Genomic DNA, 17,189 nt, shown 5'->3' on the forward strand with positions numbered 1-17,189 from the left:
CAGAGTCCTCCTCGCAACTAAGCCCAGAGTCCTCCTCGCAACTAAGCCCAGAGTCCTCCTCGCAACTAAGCCCAGAGTCCTCCTCGCAACTAAGCCCAGAGTCCTCCTCGCAACTAAGCCCAGAGTCCTCCTCGCAACTAAGCCCAGAGTCCTCCTCGCAACTAAGCCCAGAGTCCTCCTCGCAACTAAGCCCAGAGTCCTCCTCGCAACTAAGGCCAGAGTCCTCCGCGCAACTAAGCCCAGAGTCCGGCGCGCAACTAAGCCCAGAGTCCAATTCATATACTGTTCTGCATTGCTGTATAAATGTATTGCTGGGATTTGTAGTCCCCCTACAAGCGGTGCCATTCTGCATTAGAGTGTAAGCTCCTCTGCACAGGGAATGATGTGACTGGCTCAGTGTTCTCTGTACAGCATTGCGGTACATATCAGAGCGTCATAAATGATTAATAATAACAGTGTGACTGGCTCAGCGGTGCAAGGGTTGGCGGGGCCACGACCGGGTGGGGGGGGCCCGGCCTAAAACCATGTAAGGGGCCCCGAAATTTCTGAAGGCTGCCCTGCTCCTGCATAAAGCAAAGTCACCCTAACAGATACCACATAGGATTAGTAAGCTGCAATATATACATTCTTTTTTGGGGTGATTAGATATGCTTTAAGTACACTTTTATTACAAATAAAAGCATTTTTTTCCCTTTATTAGTACCTTTGTTCTATGTTGTTGCCATCAGGAGCAGACTGACCATTCGGGCACTGCCTGAGGGGCCGTGGCCAGAAAGAGGCATGTGGTCTCCCCCCCCAGCACTGGCAGAACTTCCAGGGTCATAGTGACACCTGCAGCAGCAGACTTGGAGGAGGGGAGCAGGAGCTGGCACCAGAGGGGGGGGGGGGGTTAAGGGTTGGGGCACAGGGAGTTTGTGAACGCTTCCCCACCCAAGGTGAACCCCTGGATTCAGAGCAGCAGGGTGAATAGACAACTCTTGGCATGTGAGTGAAGCACCAGGAGGAGCCTTATCTGCTGCACAAGCAGGGGGATGAGCTGGTCAGCTGGAATGGTGGGCTGCTCCTACCTGCAAACTAACTTCATGTTCTGTCAGCTTCTAGGTTGGCTGAGTGCACTCCAGGTGAACAGCCTAAATGCTGGTTTTTCTTACATCGCCAAACCCCTGCGCCTGCACTGGCTTAGGAGTGCTGTTATTGCCAGTATTAATTTTGTCTTTATATAATGTTCCAGGTGCCCAGTGTTGTATAGAAATATTGTAATAAAACAGTGCTGCATTACTGTGTTCTTTACTACTGAATTCTGCATTCTTTAACACTGAGCTCTGCGTTCTGTACTACTGAGCTCTGCATTCTTTACTACGGAATTGTGTGTTCTTTACTACTGAGCTCTGTGTTCTTTACTTCTGAACTGTGCATTCTTTACTACTGAACTGTGCGTTCTGTACTACTGAGCTGTGCGTTCTTTACTACTGTGCGTTCTTTACTACTGAACTGTGCGTTCTTTACTACGAAACTGTGCGCTCTTTACTACAGAGCTCTGTGTTCTTTACTACTGGACTGTGCATTCTGTACTATTGAGCTGTGCGTTCTTTACTACTGCGCGTTCTTTACCACTGAGCTGTGCGTTCTTTATTACTGAACTGTGCGTTCTTTACTACAGAACTGTGCGTTCTTTGCTACTGAACCGTTTGTTCCTAACTACTGAGCTCTGGTTCAGCTTTTTTGACATATTTTGACATAGATTAATTCAGTCCCCATGTCAATTCTCCTACTAATTCTGCTGCAATCCACCCAGGATAATTGGCAGAATGGAAGAATCTAGGTCAAAATAGTCAAACCAGAAAAATTCTGCCATTTAGCTCACTTTCCAAATTGTCTATATTGGTTTGGAAATAATTTCTGTAACACAAGAATATATATGCAGGTTGGGCTTGTTGGTGGGTAGAGCTTGTATATGGGAGGGGCACAAGGAGGCCCCATAATCTCATATTGCTCGGGGGTCCCATGTGCTGTCAGTCCACCGCTGGATGCTATGTATAATCCACACTGATATCACTGCAGACATGTGCAAGTTCTATTTAGTATACTTTATTGTGTATTATGTTTTGTCAATTTATTAATTGGATCCCATGGTTATGGGATTCCTTTTGAGTGAAATATTTTAGAGTTTAATCAAAAGGTGATTTCCTTTCTTTTCAAACCAAACTCCAGCTCAATGTGTTCTTTGATTTTCTTTGATTAACTATTCTTACAAGAAATTGTAATCAGGGATTGAAGACGTACATTTTTTTCTCACACCACTTTTAACAGATTTTGTGTGCAACACTGCTAGGCAGACTGCCAGCAATGCTATGCCTAGAAGTGTTAGCTTAAGTTAAAAAAAAGTAATAGCACACAGAGTATAGTAATATTTCTAGATGGCAAGTCAGACATAGTAAAGTGCAGATTACAACCGCTTTGGACAGTAACCAAATGAAGCTTCAAGCTACCCTCCCCTCTCCAGTCATCTCTTAACCCTTAAGGTCTACAGAAAGAATGTTATTCCCAATGTTTGCTTTTGTGTAGTAGGTGCTGCTCTGCATTCTTTAAACAATGAAACATATATAAACTCTGTATCAACATCTGTGTAATTTAATGTATGATCTTACAAACATTCCCTTGTGCTTGACAAGCACATCTGTTATCTAGATTGTAGGAAAAGACAGGAATTAATTTACCATCTTCTAACATCTGTTCTACACTAAGGTCCACATCTGGGTTACACAAAAACAGGAATCTTAGATTTAAATTGCCGACAGCCAGCAGAGGAACCCCAGATAGGCGTTCAGGAAATGGAACATCCAGGAAATAATTTGTGCACTAATAATGCTTTATTCAACACCAGAGCAATGCAATTACAAGATCGGCTGCCAATCTTCATGAAGAAAAGGGAGTGTGTATGGCGCTTGGCATCTTTTTTCACATAAATATGTTTATATTCTGAACTGTTGTAATCCTGCTGGCTTTCTTCACAAAACCAACAGAGGAAAAGGCAGGTTGCTTGTTGTTTGGTGTAACAATAAACTTTTGGGTGAAAAGTATTCGACTAAAGCTACTAGTTTTACAATGCTTGCTTGTTTATACATACACTATGTAACAATAATAAGTGTGTTCAGATTTGTCTCATTGCTTTAGAAAGTCATATGCTTTTTTGATCACAATACTTTACATCTCCCATTTAAAGTATATATAAACCAAATCACTAACATTTTAAATAATCTTTAAAAAGGGAAAGTTCACTTTCCCCAGTGAATTTGGCAAAGTGCAATTACCCACTCAAATCTGGCCCCTTCTCCCCCCACTATACTTCGCATGAATTGCTTCTCATTGGTCGGCGCAGTCAGAAGCGCTTATTGGTCAGCGTGGTTAGCTGACCATGATGACCAATGAGTGCTCGCAATTTGCAAAAGTGAAATTCAAGGGCAGGGCTTATGGATCACTGTGGAGTACAGATAATACACCTGTACCGGCGGAGGGGAAAAAGTGTGGGAAAGTGAGCGTACCCTTTAAAATGTTAAAGCTGAAGTTTAGTCATTTGTTGGGGGATATAGCACCTAACACATTATTTACTTGTAATGGTGTGTATCCCATCTCCTGCTGGCTACTGCTCCCCAAAAAAATCTTTTTTTCATGCCGCCTTCATAGTGGCTGCATATTGCTCTTATTGGCTATCCTCCAATGCTGTATACGTTATCAATAGCTGCTGCTAGCATGAAGAGCTAGCCCATCCATTCATGCCTTGTCTTCCATTCAGAGAACTCCTACTACTTTTCTCCCATAATGCATCGCAATAACAGTGGCTGCTGTTGACCCATACAGCACTGGAAGATAGCCGGTGCTCTCTTTCGGTCAGCAAAAATAGTCAAAAGTATGCATAAAAGGGGATTTTGTGAATAAAGTCACTCCTGCTGAGTAACTCCTAAGATGTGACTGGGAAATGTAAATTTCCCAGCACGCTCACCAGCCAGCCTGCACGAAAATGACACTGTCTAACTACTAGGGTTAAAACCGGGGGGTTTTAGTTCTACAACTTTTGCAAAATATGTGGAAGCCACACTGCCTCATCAAGGCAGTGTAGTATGGTCCTAACTCTAATCTATGAGAGCCTCCATGTGAGCATTTTTTTGCAGGCTGGCTGGTGAGTGTGCTGGGACATTTTTGTACTTTGTAAAGCCCTTCCATGTGCACCCTGCGTAAAGCTAGTTATGAATGGATGAGTGCATTTGCCATTTGTTTCACTTGTTGGATTTGGTGAGGGGACACACTGGGGGCTTCAGCTGCCATTGTGATTTGCTGGGCTTCTGGTGTGTTCTTGTGCCTTTTAAGGTTGGGCTACCTCCTGACAAACCTGCACCCAATTCATCCTTTGCTATGTATGCTCCAAGATAGAGGCTCTCATAGATTGGCGTTAGGACCACACTACACAGAGGGGTCTTAACAAGGTTTTTTTTAACCCTAGTAGTTAGACAGTGTAAGGCTGGCTGGTGAGTGTGCTGAGAAATTTTTGTTTTTGTACTTTGTAAAGCCCTTCCATGTGCACCTTGCTTAAAGCTAGTTATGAATTGATATGTGTATTGTCCATTTGTTTCACTCCTAAGATGCTGTCACACGCATGTTTGCAATGTGCTGTTTATCAGTACATCCTCTATATATATATGCTATATGTGTGTACATCATTTTGCAAATGTCTACTGAAAACTATTAAAAGCTTGAATCTACATATATTTTCTGCGGGTAACTGCAGTTGCAGTGTGCACAAAGTAATTATTAAAAGCTAGGTCCCTTTCAATCCATGAAAATAATGAGCGGGGTGCAATTGATCCTTAAAGTACTATGTTGCCCAAAGCCAAAATCACTACAAAATATTTCTTACTATGCAAGGAATACAACTAGAAAATAGGAAAATGCTGCAGACTAGGAAATATAACAGAATATACCTATACAATTGTAAAATGATCAAACATGACAATATTGCTTACCTTGAATGGGGGGCTGGAATCACTTGGCCTTGCAGAAAAATCAAAGGAGATGATCAGATCCACTCCACGCTGTGGTCTTAGGATAAGAGGATGTGGTAAATTGAATGTCAAACCACTATCTACAATATGTATCTTCTTACTTTTTACATCCAGTGGCTCATATATCTGTTCAAACTCATCAGGGTCTGTAATTATATTTAAAATATAGTCAACACCTCTATACACACCTGGTACATGCACATTTACATTTCATCTACTTTGATCTTAGGATCATCCCTATCATGTATGTATATTTGGTCTGTATATCTATAGCTAAAGCCCCACAACCTTTCCTTACCAAACAAAAAGGTAGATGCATATACCTGTGTACGGAATATTAACAGTTATCCAGTAACAGCAGAAGCAATTAAAATGTACACAGTACTCTGCTCTCGGTTATGTTAACTGAAAAGCATTTTCACACAAAAAGTATTCAATACATTTATAGAATGTAACACAATTAAAGTGTTTCTATATTCAAAACTTTTGTTTAAAGTGACACTCAGATATTTCCTCACTTTCTGTCTGGTAAAACGTTGTCCCCAGAACAGAAAGTGAGGGCTGAAATCTCTGACGGAGCACAGGACAGCAGCAAAACCTGATACAGGTTTTAACCTTTCCTCATTCTATCCAAAACGTAAATTGACACTAAACTCAGGAGTTAAATCTTAAAAATGCATTCAAGTACCTTAACTATTAACAAAAATGTATCTTTGTGCATCACTCAGTTGTAGATCCCCAAATCTTCTCTGAATTGTTACTGACACAGCCCTTTCTCCTGGAGGGTGGCTACTCTTGTTCTCCATGGTTCCCGTGTGTGTTGTAAAGTAACCACCGCTCCAATCTCGCTCTCGTGATAGACTACATCCTCAATACAAATTAGTAAACTAAACGTGAGATTGTAGTCCATCACAGGAGTGAGCTTGGAGCAGTGGTTACTTTACAACACACATAGGGACTATGGGGAACAAAAGTAGCCACCCTCCAGAAGGAGGGACAGTATCAGCATGAATTCAGAGATGATTTGAGATCTACAGCCTAATGATACATAATATACATTTTTGTTAATAGTTAGGGTACTTAAATGCATTTTTAAGATTTAACTCCTGAGTTTAGTGTCACTTTAAGTTTTGGATAGAATGAGGAAAGGTGAGCACCCGTGTCAGGTTTTACTGCTGTCCTGGGCTTCGTCAGAGATTTCCCCCTCACTTTCTGTTCTGGTGACAACGTTTTACCAGACAGAAAGCGAGGGAATATCTGCAACAGGGAAAAAGACAACAATAAAAAGCTGACAGTTTTTAGCATCCCCCTACTTATCAAAAAAACATTTTCACTTCTCTCTGTGCTGCTTCTAGAGAGAAATGTCCGCTCACTTTTTGTCCAGGGGACAACCTTTTATCATACAAGAAATTAAGGAATCTCTTCAATTGAGTCTTTGATGACAGTAAACCTGACAGAAGCTCTAACTCTTCCCCACTCTATTCAAAACTAAAAAAAAATGACCATGGATAGGAACTGAACATTAAAATAAAATCACACGTTTTTATTTTAAAGGAGAACTATGAGGTGAGTGCTTTTCACTCACCTCATAGTTCTAGCCGACCTGTGACAATGAGACTGTCACAGGTCGGCTTAGTAGATCGGGAGGTGAGCGAACACATACCGGCGTTCGCTCACCTCTCGATCCTGTCACGGCTCTCTGCCGTGACAGGGAAGGGGCTGGATTCCCCCCTCCGATCTGCCAGCGCTGACTAGCGGAATGGACGGGGGAGGGTACAGCTGGCTCTGCCTCTACATAGGCAGAGCCAGCTGTCAGTCACGCAGCTGGGCGGATCCAGACTTCAGCTGCGGCGTCTCAGTATACCGCGAGCTGCAGCTCGCAGTATACTGAGCCTAGGGTGTAGGGAGGACGCTAGTTTGTGTCCTCCCATTACCCTAAGGAGAACTATGGGGAAAAGCCTTAACCCCATAGTTCTCCTTTAATGGTGGAAGCTAAAGTGCACAGAATTACCACGCTACAGTAGAAGACTCACCTGCAACTGCTGGATCCATCAAATCCTCATCTACAGACTCCTGGGAACAAAGCTGTGTTAAAGGAGACAATGGATACGACACATTAAGGTTTAAACCAAGCATGAAGTTATGCACTTTTCCAGCTCTTCCTTCACGTGTGTTGAAAAGGGCAGTATCACTTATTATAGCCATGAACATGCGCTGAACCCAGCTGGCTTGATTGTTTTTTTGATATTCCTCTTCAGCTGCAAGATTTTCACTTCCTATGAAATATTGAAAAAGAGGAGTAGACAAAAAATATATATGTTACTTCCATACCTATAACAAAAAGGCATGTAACTGCAGTTACAGTTATATTGTAGCTTCCTCGGCCTTCAGCCTCCCTGACAGCCTTATGCTCACCCATCCAGATCTAGGGATAAATTACCAATGAGGCTGCACAACCGATTTCAGAATCCTCATGCATGTGTGCTGTTTACTCTCCATTCAATCTTATTAAGAGTTTGCATTTCTAGGTGACTAAGGGACATGTGAATATAAGACTGACCAGAGGAACTGGGGTCAGGAAGCTACAATATAATATTACTCTTTAATACACAAAAGTCAGTTTAGAAAGCTAAAACAGTGGCACTTCTGGCACTTTGCCAAGAAGATCAGGCAGATACAGGTCAGGAGGTTCAGTTAATGTTTACATCAAACACTAGAATGGATAAAAATGTGATCTCAGTAAACTGACTGTAACTTGATTGTGGGTGCCAGATAGACCGGTTTGATTATTTCTCTAATTGCTGATCTGAATTGCTGAATTGTCACGCACAACAGTTTCTAGAGTTTACTTGGAATGGTGGGAAAAACAAAAAAACAAGAGAGTGGCAGTTCTGTGGACAGAAACAACTTGTTAATGAGAGAGGTCAGAGTAGAATAATCAAACTAGTTTGATCTGACAGCCAGGCTACAGTAACTTAAATAACCACTTTTTACAGCAGAAAAGCATCACAGAATGCAAAATACATTGAACCTTGAGGCGGAAGGACTACAATTATGTGATATATATGTCATATATACACTGAGTGGCCAGATTATTATGACCACCTGACGTTTGTAGGCAAATTAGCTATAATTTGGCGCTGAAGTTGCTAGAGGGCCAGACCATTATAAATAGGGAAGCAGGTTGTTTACCACGACAGTAGAAGTGATTGTTTTCTGAAGATATGGGTAAACAATGCGATTTAACAGCCTTTGAACGTGGGATGATTGTTGGTGCTCGGAGCCATGGAGCGAGTATCAGCAAAACAGCAGAATTTGTTAAATGTTCAAGAGCAGCTGTTGTTAAAGTGTTTAAAGACCTGACTGTCAGCCGAGAATCTGGGTCTGAACGAGCAAATTGTGGCCGTCAGCGACTAGTCAATGTTAGGGCAGAACAGAGAGTGGCAAGACTGGTACAAGACATCAGAAGGGAACAAGTGCAGTGTCAGTTCCTCGTGAGTACACCCCTCACATTTTTGTAAATATTTTATTATATAATTTCATAGGACGACACAGAAGGAATAACACTTTGCTACAAAGTAGTGAGTGTACAGCTTGCATATCAGTGTACATTTGCTGTCCCCTCAAAATAACTCAACACACAGCCATTATGTCTAAACCGCTGGCAACAAAAGTGAGTACACCCCTAGGTGAAAATGTCCAAATTGGGCCCAAAGTGTCAATATTTTGTGTGGCCACCATTATTTTCCAGCACTGCCTTAACCCTCTTGGGCATGGAGTTCACCAGAGCTTCACAGGTTGCCACTGGAGTCCTCTTCCACTCCTCCATGACGACATCACGGAGCTGGTGGAGGTTAGAGACCTTGCGCTCCTCCACAAAAGCGCTTAAAGCATCGCCTATGGGAAGTTTTTGATGTGTTTGTTTTTTGCGATTTTGCAGGCGCGCACATTTTTAAGGCTTGACATGTGTGGTGTCTATTTACCCAACGTGCCCCCATCTTTTATGTTTTACCAAAAGTATGGGTAAGAATAAATGTTTTTTAACATAACGTAGGGAAAACATTTTTTTTTTCCACGAAATTTACTAGACTTTTTTCATTATATTGTAAAAAATAAACCCCTCCACTGGTGATTACATACCTCCAAAAGAAAGCTCTACGTGTCCCCAAAAAATGTTAACATAAATTGCAAGGCTATAGTCCGGTCATGCTGACTGGTGAAATCTTTGACTGACTGGTGAGACACCCTAAAATTTCTCAAGCCTTGCATATATGACAATGAATCATTCAATAAAGGATGCAATTATTTATTTAATTTGGAAGCTTCCTTCCCATCATACTGAACTGCAAGCAACAGCTGCCTTGGTGTTTAAAAGCAGAAAGTGGGAGAATTCTGGAGAATGTTGGGAAAGTGTGAGTGTTATCAGATTGGGGTGTGTGGGCTTGTTCAATCACATCAAACTGATTATGTACACGTCTCTTTTGATTTCACATATACGAAATTAATAAGGGGCATGAAGGGCACCATCTATGCGGAAATAATTACTCATGACCTTGCATAAATGTTCTTAAATGCAGAGTAGTAGTTCAATTTAAGGTCACCACAAAAGAACAGGAACGCCGCTTTACTATAAGAACTGTGTAAAAGCAGAATAGTCTTCCATGGCCACTAGTTCTCACTATACAATCCCTGAATTTCATAAATGATTATATGTGTGAGCAATTTTAGACCTTATATACAAAAGGCGACGATATCTGTCAAGATGTTGCATACCACCAACAACCCGACATGCTTTGCTGTTTCGGGTACACTTAAGGGAACAAAAAATTTAGTGGTCAGTGCCATACGGTGAATAAAAAAATGGAAATAGGAAAACAATGGAGAAAGAGAGATTAGAAAGGTAGTGAAGTAGAAGGTAGAAAGGGAGAAAATAGGACTTACACCACATGGAAACCACTATAGGAACTATGGTATTGGTGGTCTGCAAATAGATGATAAAAACAACAAGTTGCAAAAATAAAAGATACAAATTTAAATTCTTCATTAGGTACATAAAAGAAAGTGAAATTTCTTGAACTGGGTAAAATGTTTACATATTGTTGCCTTTTGTATATAAGATACACTGCTAATAGTTATAGCATACTTCATAGATTCTTTCCGAAAAGGGCTGGATGTATTTTAACCACTTGAAGACCCCCTTGTTTACATCCCCTTCCTGGCCGCGCCATTTTTCAGTATTCAGCGCTGCTGTACTTTAACTGACATTTATTCACGCAACGCTGTACTGAAATCAATTTTATGTCATTTTTTGGGGGACATATAGAGCTTTCTTTTGGTGTTATAATAATCACCACTGGGGTTTTTATTTTTTACTATATAATGAAAAAAGTACTGTAAATTTCGAAAAAAAAATGCTTGCCCTACGTTATGTTAAAAAACATTTATTCTTACCCATATTTTTGGTAAAACATAAAAAAGACGGGGTCCCGTCGGGTAAATAGACACCAAACATGTCAAGCTTTAAAATTGCGTGCGCCTGCGAAATCACAATAAAATACTATACTCAAAATTAGCCCTAGGCGAAGCTTTAAATGCTTTTACTGCTCATCTTTTTGGTGTTTTTAGTGAATAATGGCCCTAAATGTATTGCCCTCACTCTGACGTTCACAGTGATATGCAACATGTGCGGCCTAATGGGCGCAATCGTCGTTTTTGCACGTAGGCACTCCCAACACATGTTTGTGGGGCTGGGACTTTAAAATAAATTTTGTGTTTTTTAAAATTCTTTTTTATGTGTGACTTACATTTTTTTTTGGGGGGGGACTTTAATTTTTTTAAACTTCTTTTCCCCACTAAGAAGCCCCCAATGTGATAGAAAAGAAGATGTGACAGATCCTCTTTATGGAGACATCAGGGGTCTTTAAGACCCCTAATGTCACCTAGGGACCCCCCAAAGAAGCTGATGAAGCAGAGATCTGCTTCATCAGCTTCTCTGGAGGTTCTGCAACCGGAGAGTGACAGCAGAATGCGGAAGTGATGTAAGATACATCACTTCCACATTCTGAAACCAGAGAGGAGCTCAGAGGGAGATGGTGTACTGATCTCCTATCAGAAAGCTGCCAGGCACAGCGAAGCTCGGGACCAGCGCTGTGGTGGGTGGGGTGGGGTGGAGCGCACCGATGAGCACCTAATACAAGCCATTCGTCCGCTTTATAGCCGACGGATTGCTTGTATCTAAATAGGCACCACTGCCTGTTTTTAAATTTTAACAGTTTCCAGCTCGGCGTGCGAGAGTGGGCGGAGCTAACAGGCTATCTTTAGACGCAGATCTCCATAAAGAGGACTTATGTGAATTGGCTATCACGTAGGGGGTTTCTTAGTCCCCTATGTGATGGCAATAAAGTGTAAAAAAAGGTTTAAAAAAAATTAAATATAAAAAATATTGCTGCTAACACTAAACTGATGAGCGGTAAAAGCTTTTAAAGTGTCGCCTATGGCCAATTTTGGGTGTGGTAGTTTTCTGCAATTTCGCGGGCGTGCGCAGTTTTAAAGCTTGACATGTTTTGTGTCTATTTACCTGACGTGACCCTGTCTTTTATATTTTACAAAAAAATTGGGGTAATAATAAATGTTTCATAACATTTCATATTGAAACAGTATTATTTTACAAAATTTAGGGTACTTTTTTGTTATATAGTAAACAATAAAAAACCCAGTAGTGATTAAAAACCACCAAAAGAAAGCTCTATCTGTCCCCCAAAAAATGGTATGAAATTAATTTCAGTACAGCGTTGCATGATGGAATAAACGTCAGTCAAAGTATCGCAGCGCTGAATACTGAAAAATGGACTGGCCAGGAAGGGGGTTTAACACCCTGGTCTTCAAGTGGTTAATGCAAATACTGCCCAGTTGAGAAATTATGTGAAATGTCGGAAAATATGTACTGTTAGATTATATCGCAAGAACACTTTCAAAAATGCATAGCAGAAAAATACTTTGGTTAGCATGACGTTTGGGTTTTGCGCCAAGGTCAAGTAAAACACATGATTGACTCAGACAGTTGTGTCATTTTTCAACCAAACATTTTTAACTATGCGTAGTAAGGTAGCAGTGATATCATTGAAGAATACAGAGAATATAGCAAAACAGATCAAATGTAAAGCACACTGTTGTAACTCAGTAAGGTAACCTTTTTAAATAATGACAATCTATTCAAGAAAGTTCAAATGTTTACCTTTGGGTTCTTGCTGTTCATCATCACTGTCTGAATTGTCCAAGGTCACGATGTGCTTTGGTTTAATGTTTTCTAAAAACAAAGCAAAGAAATGCATTTTATTTTCAGTATATTACTAAAAGTAAAATCACGCAGATTGACCATTTCTGAAGTATCCATAACTTTTACAACTGTAGTTCATGTATGAATATTACTGCATGGTTTTATCGTCCATTGCATTAGTGCAGAAACAAAGGCATAGCATGCTATGTTACAGTAATCAGGCCGGTGGAGCAAAGAAGGGAGTAGGGACATGGCTGCCAGCTTTTGGTGCTACAAGAAAGAAGGAAGATTACAAATTAGATCAATATCTTACAGTATATTAGGTGTGTTTATTCATGATGTTGTGTAGTTGAGCCCACACAAATGTTGTTATCTTAACAAGCATTAAAAGAGTTTTAACACAAGTACTCACTCACCTTTCTAGCTGCTCTAAAGTTCGTTTTAGATGGCTACATATTTGAATTAAAGGGCTATCAGGCAGCTAGGATGTGTTCTTATAGAAAGCTTGGCCTATCCTATAAACTTTGAAAATTAATTGATCAAAGATGCTTATAGATATATAGGTGAAAGAGGGCTTGTTGTAAAGTGCTTTCACTGCTTGTTCAGAGTATATAAGCATGTGTGCATGATCTGGTCAAAGGTTCAGTTTGATCAAAATATACATATTTAAAATGGAAGGGGAGGATGCTGATTTACAACTAATGATGCAAAATTTTAGTAGAGTCTCTCACTAGTTAATTGTAGTTCCCTTTTACACAAGGCCATTACTGCAATGCATGGTAATGTATGTTGTGGAAAATGCAGAAAGCATTAATCTTTTCATGCTTGATTGAATGCGTTCTGAATGGGCTGAGTAAAGCAATGCACATCAAAGAAAAATGCATGCATGCAGCCTACTGCATTGTAGTGTGAATGGGCCTGTAATCCCAGACACTTTTGACTGGTATCCTATATCCTTTTAATCATTTTAGACCTGTTAGCAAAATGATGCAACAAATTGGGCTTAAATGCTACTTTAGGTAGTGAAGTCATTAGATTATGGTGTACACATGGCACCTTTCCATCCTTCCCAGCCTCTCTGCTTTGTAAAAGCTATCTAACCTTAATGGATTGGCTAAGTGAAATTGTTCAGCATGAAGTAGTACCCTCTGTACTGCAGCACTGCTGACTTCTAATTTGTGATTGATACAAATGTGATTTTCGTTACTGGTGTAGTCTACTGTATTTGGATGGCATCTTATATATTTTGGGGACTTAAGCAATGAGATTTATATATTAGTCTTACTAACCATTAACCTGATTTAAGCAGACTCAACTTGAAACTAGCTTCTTGATGTCATAGAATCATCAAGAAGGGGTATGATTTTGTTAGTCTATTCCTCCCTTGTATCTTCTAAACAATCAAGCACCAAGACTTATCAACACCATTGGGAAAGGGAGCGAAATTCTGAGGATTGGTAAGAGATCTGGCTGGCCACCGCAAAGAGTGTAACAAATATCCTGATTCTAGAAAACTCTTACAAGGTTTTATATTGATGGTACTATACCCCTGCATGGTTAGCATGCTTTATTCCCACATGACCAGTAGCAAATAGACTCTGGGTACATATTTACAACCTTATACGGACCTTACTTCATACCAATCGTCCTAACAACCCACTTGAAGCATTGCTCAATTAATCTATCCCCACCCTCTTTCACACTGAAGGAACACATTTAATTTTGAAACAAGCGCACAACTGGTGATAGGTCCTAGGTGGGAAAACAGGGGCTGAACAAGTATGGTGTGCAAGCTCCTAGTTTCAGGGAGAGGAACCCTGCAATTCAGTACATATACAAACAACGAGTGTAAGGAGCGCTACTGCCTAGAGTGTAATTGAGTGATATCTGATAGTAAGTAAAGAACAATTGGTGTGACTTACAGTCATGAGGCTGCTGGTGTGCCAAAGATGGAAAGACAATGACAGCAGCCTGGAGGGAGTCCGGGGAGGGATGATTTCCAGGATTCGGTAGTATCGAGTGTAAAAGTAATGTGAAGAACCCTGTCAGCACGCGTGCACGGCTGGCCAGGCCGGGCCACGGCGGCTTGGGAAGGGAAAGCCGTGAACAGCTGTGAGCAACTGTATTCAGTGCGTACAGGATAGTGACACGCTACCAGGATGAGTCTTGGGTAGGGGAAGAAGTCTGGAGGGGTGGGCAACGATCTGAATAATAGGGCTCTCAGTTTGGTGGCGGCGTTTCGAGGCACAGCCTCTTTCTCAAGCCTTAGAGTGGTGTTGGAAGATTCTAATTGACTTCAAGACTTTGCCTTTTTGTTAGATATCACTGATAAACTTAATCATTTAAATTTATAAATGAAAGACAAAAATAAAGATTTTTTGGACATGATTTCTAAAGTAAAATCATTTTCAGATAAACTTTTCAAACATAAATGGAAAAATTTTAATAAGTTGTAGGTGTATCTGTTTCAATATAAAAGGAATTTCATGAAGATTAATCTCCTGTTCAGACTGGATTTATTCCTCTGAAAAATTACTCAGCGTTGCTGATTCAAGAAATGTCTGGCCTGTGCATTCAAAGGAAAAGTATCCCCATTTAATTTAAGTTGCTCAGCAAGTGAAGGCCTTTTTTGTGTCCACATACCTTTTGTGAGTCTACATTTTTAAATACGAACTCTTCCAAGAACAAATTCACAAGCAGACCGATTGATGACAATCTGGACTTGTGCATTAGTTTTGGGGTGATCAATTACTCTCTTATGAAAAAATTGTGAATTACAATAAATGCCAAGTTTCTCACTGAACATTAACATTATACGTTTTATATTTTCACAGGGACATTTGTATTATTATATTTTTCTATGTTTTCTTCAAACCTTCTTTACTATTTAATTGGGCTTTGCTAGGTTTTCTCCTTTAAAAAAAAGGAGCACTGCACCCTGTTCAGGTAGATAACCTCCTTTCCAAGGTTGCCTACCTCTGGTCTTAAGGATAGGGTTACACCCTTTACTGTTAAGGCCCACTCTACTGTCAGGTAGCAGCCTATCAGGCTACTGTTTCCCAGATCTGCAAGGCTGCTACCTGGTTTTCTGTTTACACATTTTCCAAGTTCTACCAGGTGAATATTCAGGACCCATCTGATGCCAGCTCTTTGAGCTGCAGGCAGTCCCCACTTTTTTGTTTTGGTGGGCTTGTTAGCATTTCTTTGCTGTTGTCAGCCCCTCAGCTGGACTGATTTTGGACGGTCATGCTTGGGGGTACCATACTCATTGGAAATGGAGGCTCTGGGGTTTCTGTGATTACCAGGCACTGAGATGAGACAGGGTGACAGGAGAGGCCCTGGAAAAAGGAAGGGTGGGGATCAAGATGTTTTGATCCTGCCCAGGTTACAGCTCTCTAACACACCAATGCAGACACAGCTGACTGAATGGAGCAGGCTCACTAGGAGAAGGCATTCATTAGCATTCTTGTTGGAACTCAAAGAGAGTGCATAGGTGCAGTGATGCAGGCAGCTCAGACAAGCACACTGATGAAAGATGCAACCGAGGCATAGTGGTAGTAGGAGAGATTATCCTGGGCTGGCCCACAATTTTTTTGTTTGCCAGTGTACAATTCTCCTGTAGGCAGCAGTATAACCTGAAGGTCAAGTCTTCTTGTGTCTTTCAATTGGCTTCAAGAAAAGGATTTTACAATGAGTACAAAAACCGTATTTTGTTACCGTTGGTACTGTGAATCATCCAATGCCTGAAAGAGGCTGACACACATAGCAAGTTAAGTCTACCTATTAAATCACACTTTTGACATTTTTGCTGTGTGATTCTTCCATGTCAGTAATATACTTTCTTACAAAGTGCACCACGGACCTGAGAATGTAAGGCTGGGTAGGAAAGCGCTAGATGATGCTAAATGTCCTCCAGCCAGAAAATGAAGCAGGCTTTTTTCTGACTTGCTACAGCTGCTAACACACTCAAAGAAGCTCATAGTGTGCACTGAAATCAGACTGAGCATTTTTAGTGCAGGAGAGGTGCCTGTACAACTGTGCAAGTTAATGCTGGAGTTCAGCTTTCATTTAGCAACAGGCTTACTTTAACAAGCACATTATGTGTTAGTAAAATTGATCTATTCTGAATTAAAAGGCTAACAATTATGACTACAAAATGAAGACTTTTTGCTCTGACAGCACATTTTAGTAAAAAAACCTTTACAAATACATTAATTATTGAAATATTACAATATAACAAAGCCAGTATATTCTCAAAAGTCAATACAAAAGTAGTATTTATTACATAATATTCAATTGTGTCACCATAAGCATTCTCACATTCACCATTGCTGAACAAATAACCTATTACATGGAAATAATGCGTCTCAGAGAAAACATGAATTATACAGAAGGGACTGTTTTCTTTTGTGCAAGTCATAGTGTAAAAGCACATCAGAGCATAGATCAGAGTGTAGATAGAGCATTTCAATAGGAAAAGGAAATGCTATTGTTGACACTAAAAAATGTTGGTGACTAAAACATTAAAGCAATTATATTTCTTTGCAATACCTACAATAATACAGTTTTCAACCCCTACATTCAACATGTTTTCCTTACTAAAATAAAAGATGCAATAGTGGAGCTTATTACTAAAAATCAATCTGAAGATTTGGTGGTCTAACTTTAATCGAGTCACAATAAGAGAGAATAAGACATTATTTGCTTTTATCTAGCCGTTTAGATAACCCTTGTGTGTAAACTGGAAGTGCTAGTGACTGCATGCATAGATTTTTTCCACTACGTCTAGACCAATATATATATATATATATACACTGAATATATATATATATATTTCTCTTTACATCAATGTTCAA

General features: G+C 40.3%; 1 protein-coding gene across 1 annotated transcript in view; it reads right to left on the reverse strand.

Annotated features, from left to right (window-relative positions):
- The window catches only part of PLA2G4A (phospholipase A2 group IVA), a 115,552-nt gene that overhangs the window by 14,428 nt on the left and 83,935 nt on the right, over positions 1 to 17,189 (reverse strand). Inside the window, exons 13-15 of the mRNA XM_018570481.1 lie at positions 12,292 to 12,363; positions 7,091 to 7,333; positions 5,019 to 5,203 (exon numbers count right to left, since the gene is read on the reverse strand). Coding sequence (XP_018425983.1) covers positions 5,019 to 5,203; positions 7,091 to 7,333; positions 12,292 to 12,363 — 500 coding nt within the window. The remainder of the gene's footprint in view (positions 1 to 5,018; positions 5,204 to 7,090; positions 7,334 to 12,291; positions 12,364 to 17,189) is intronic.

This window comes from Nanorana parkeri, unplaced genomic scaffold, assembly GCF_000935625.1.
Source record: "Nanorana parkeri isolate BGI_ZX_2015 unplaced genomic scaffold, ASM93562v1 scaffold1540, whole genome shotgun sequence".
Taxonomy (NCBI): domain Eukaryota; kingdom Metazoa; phylum Chordata; class Amphibia; order Anura; family Dicroglossidae; genus Nanorana; species Nanorana parkeri.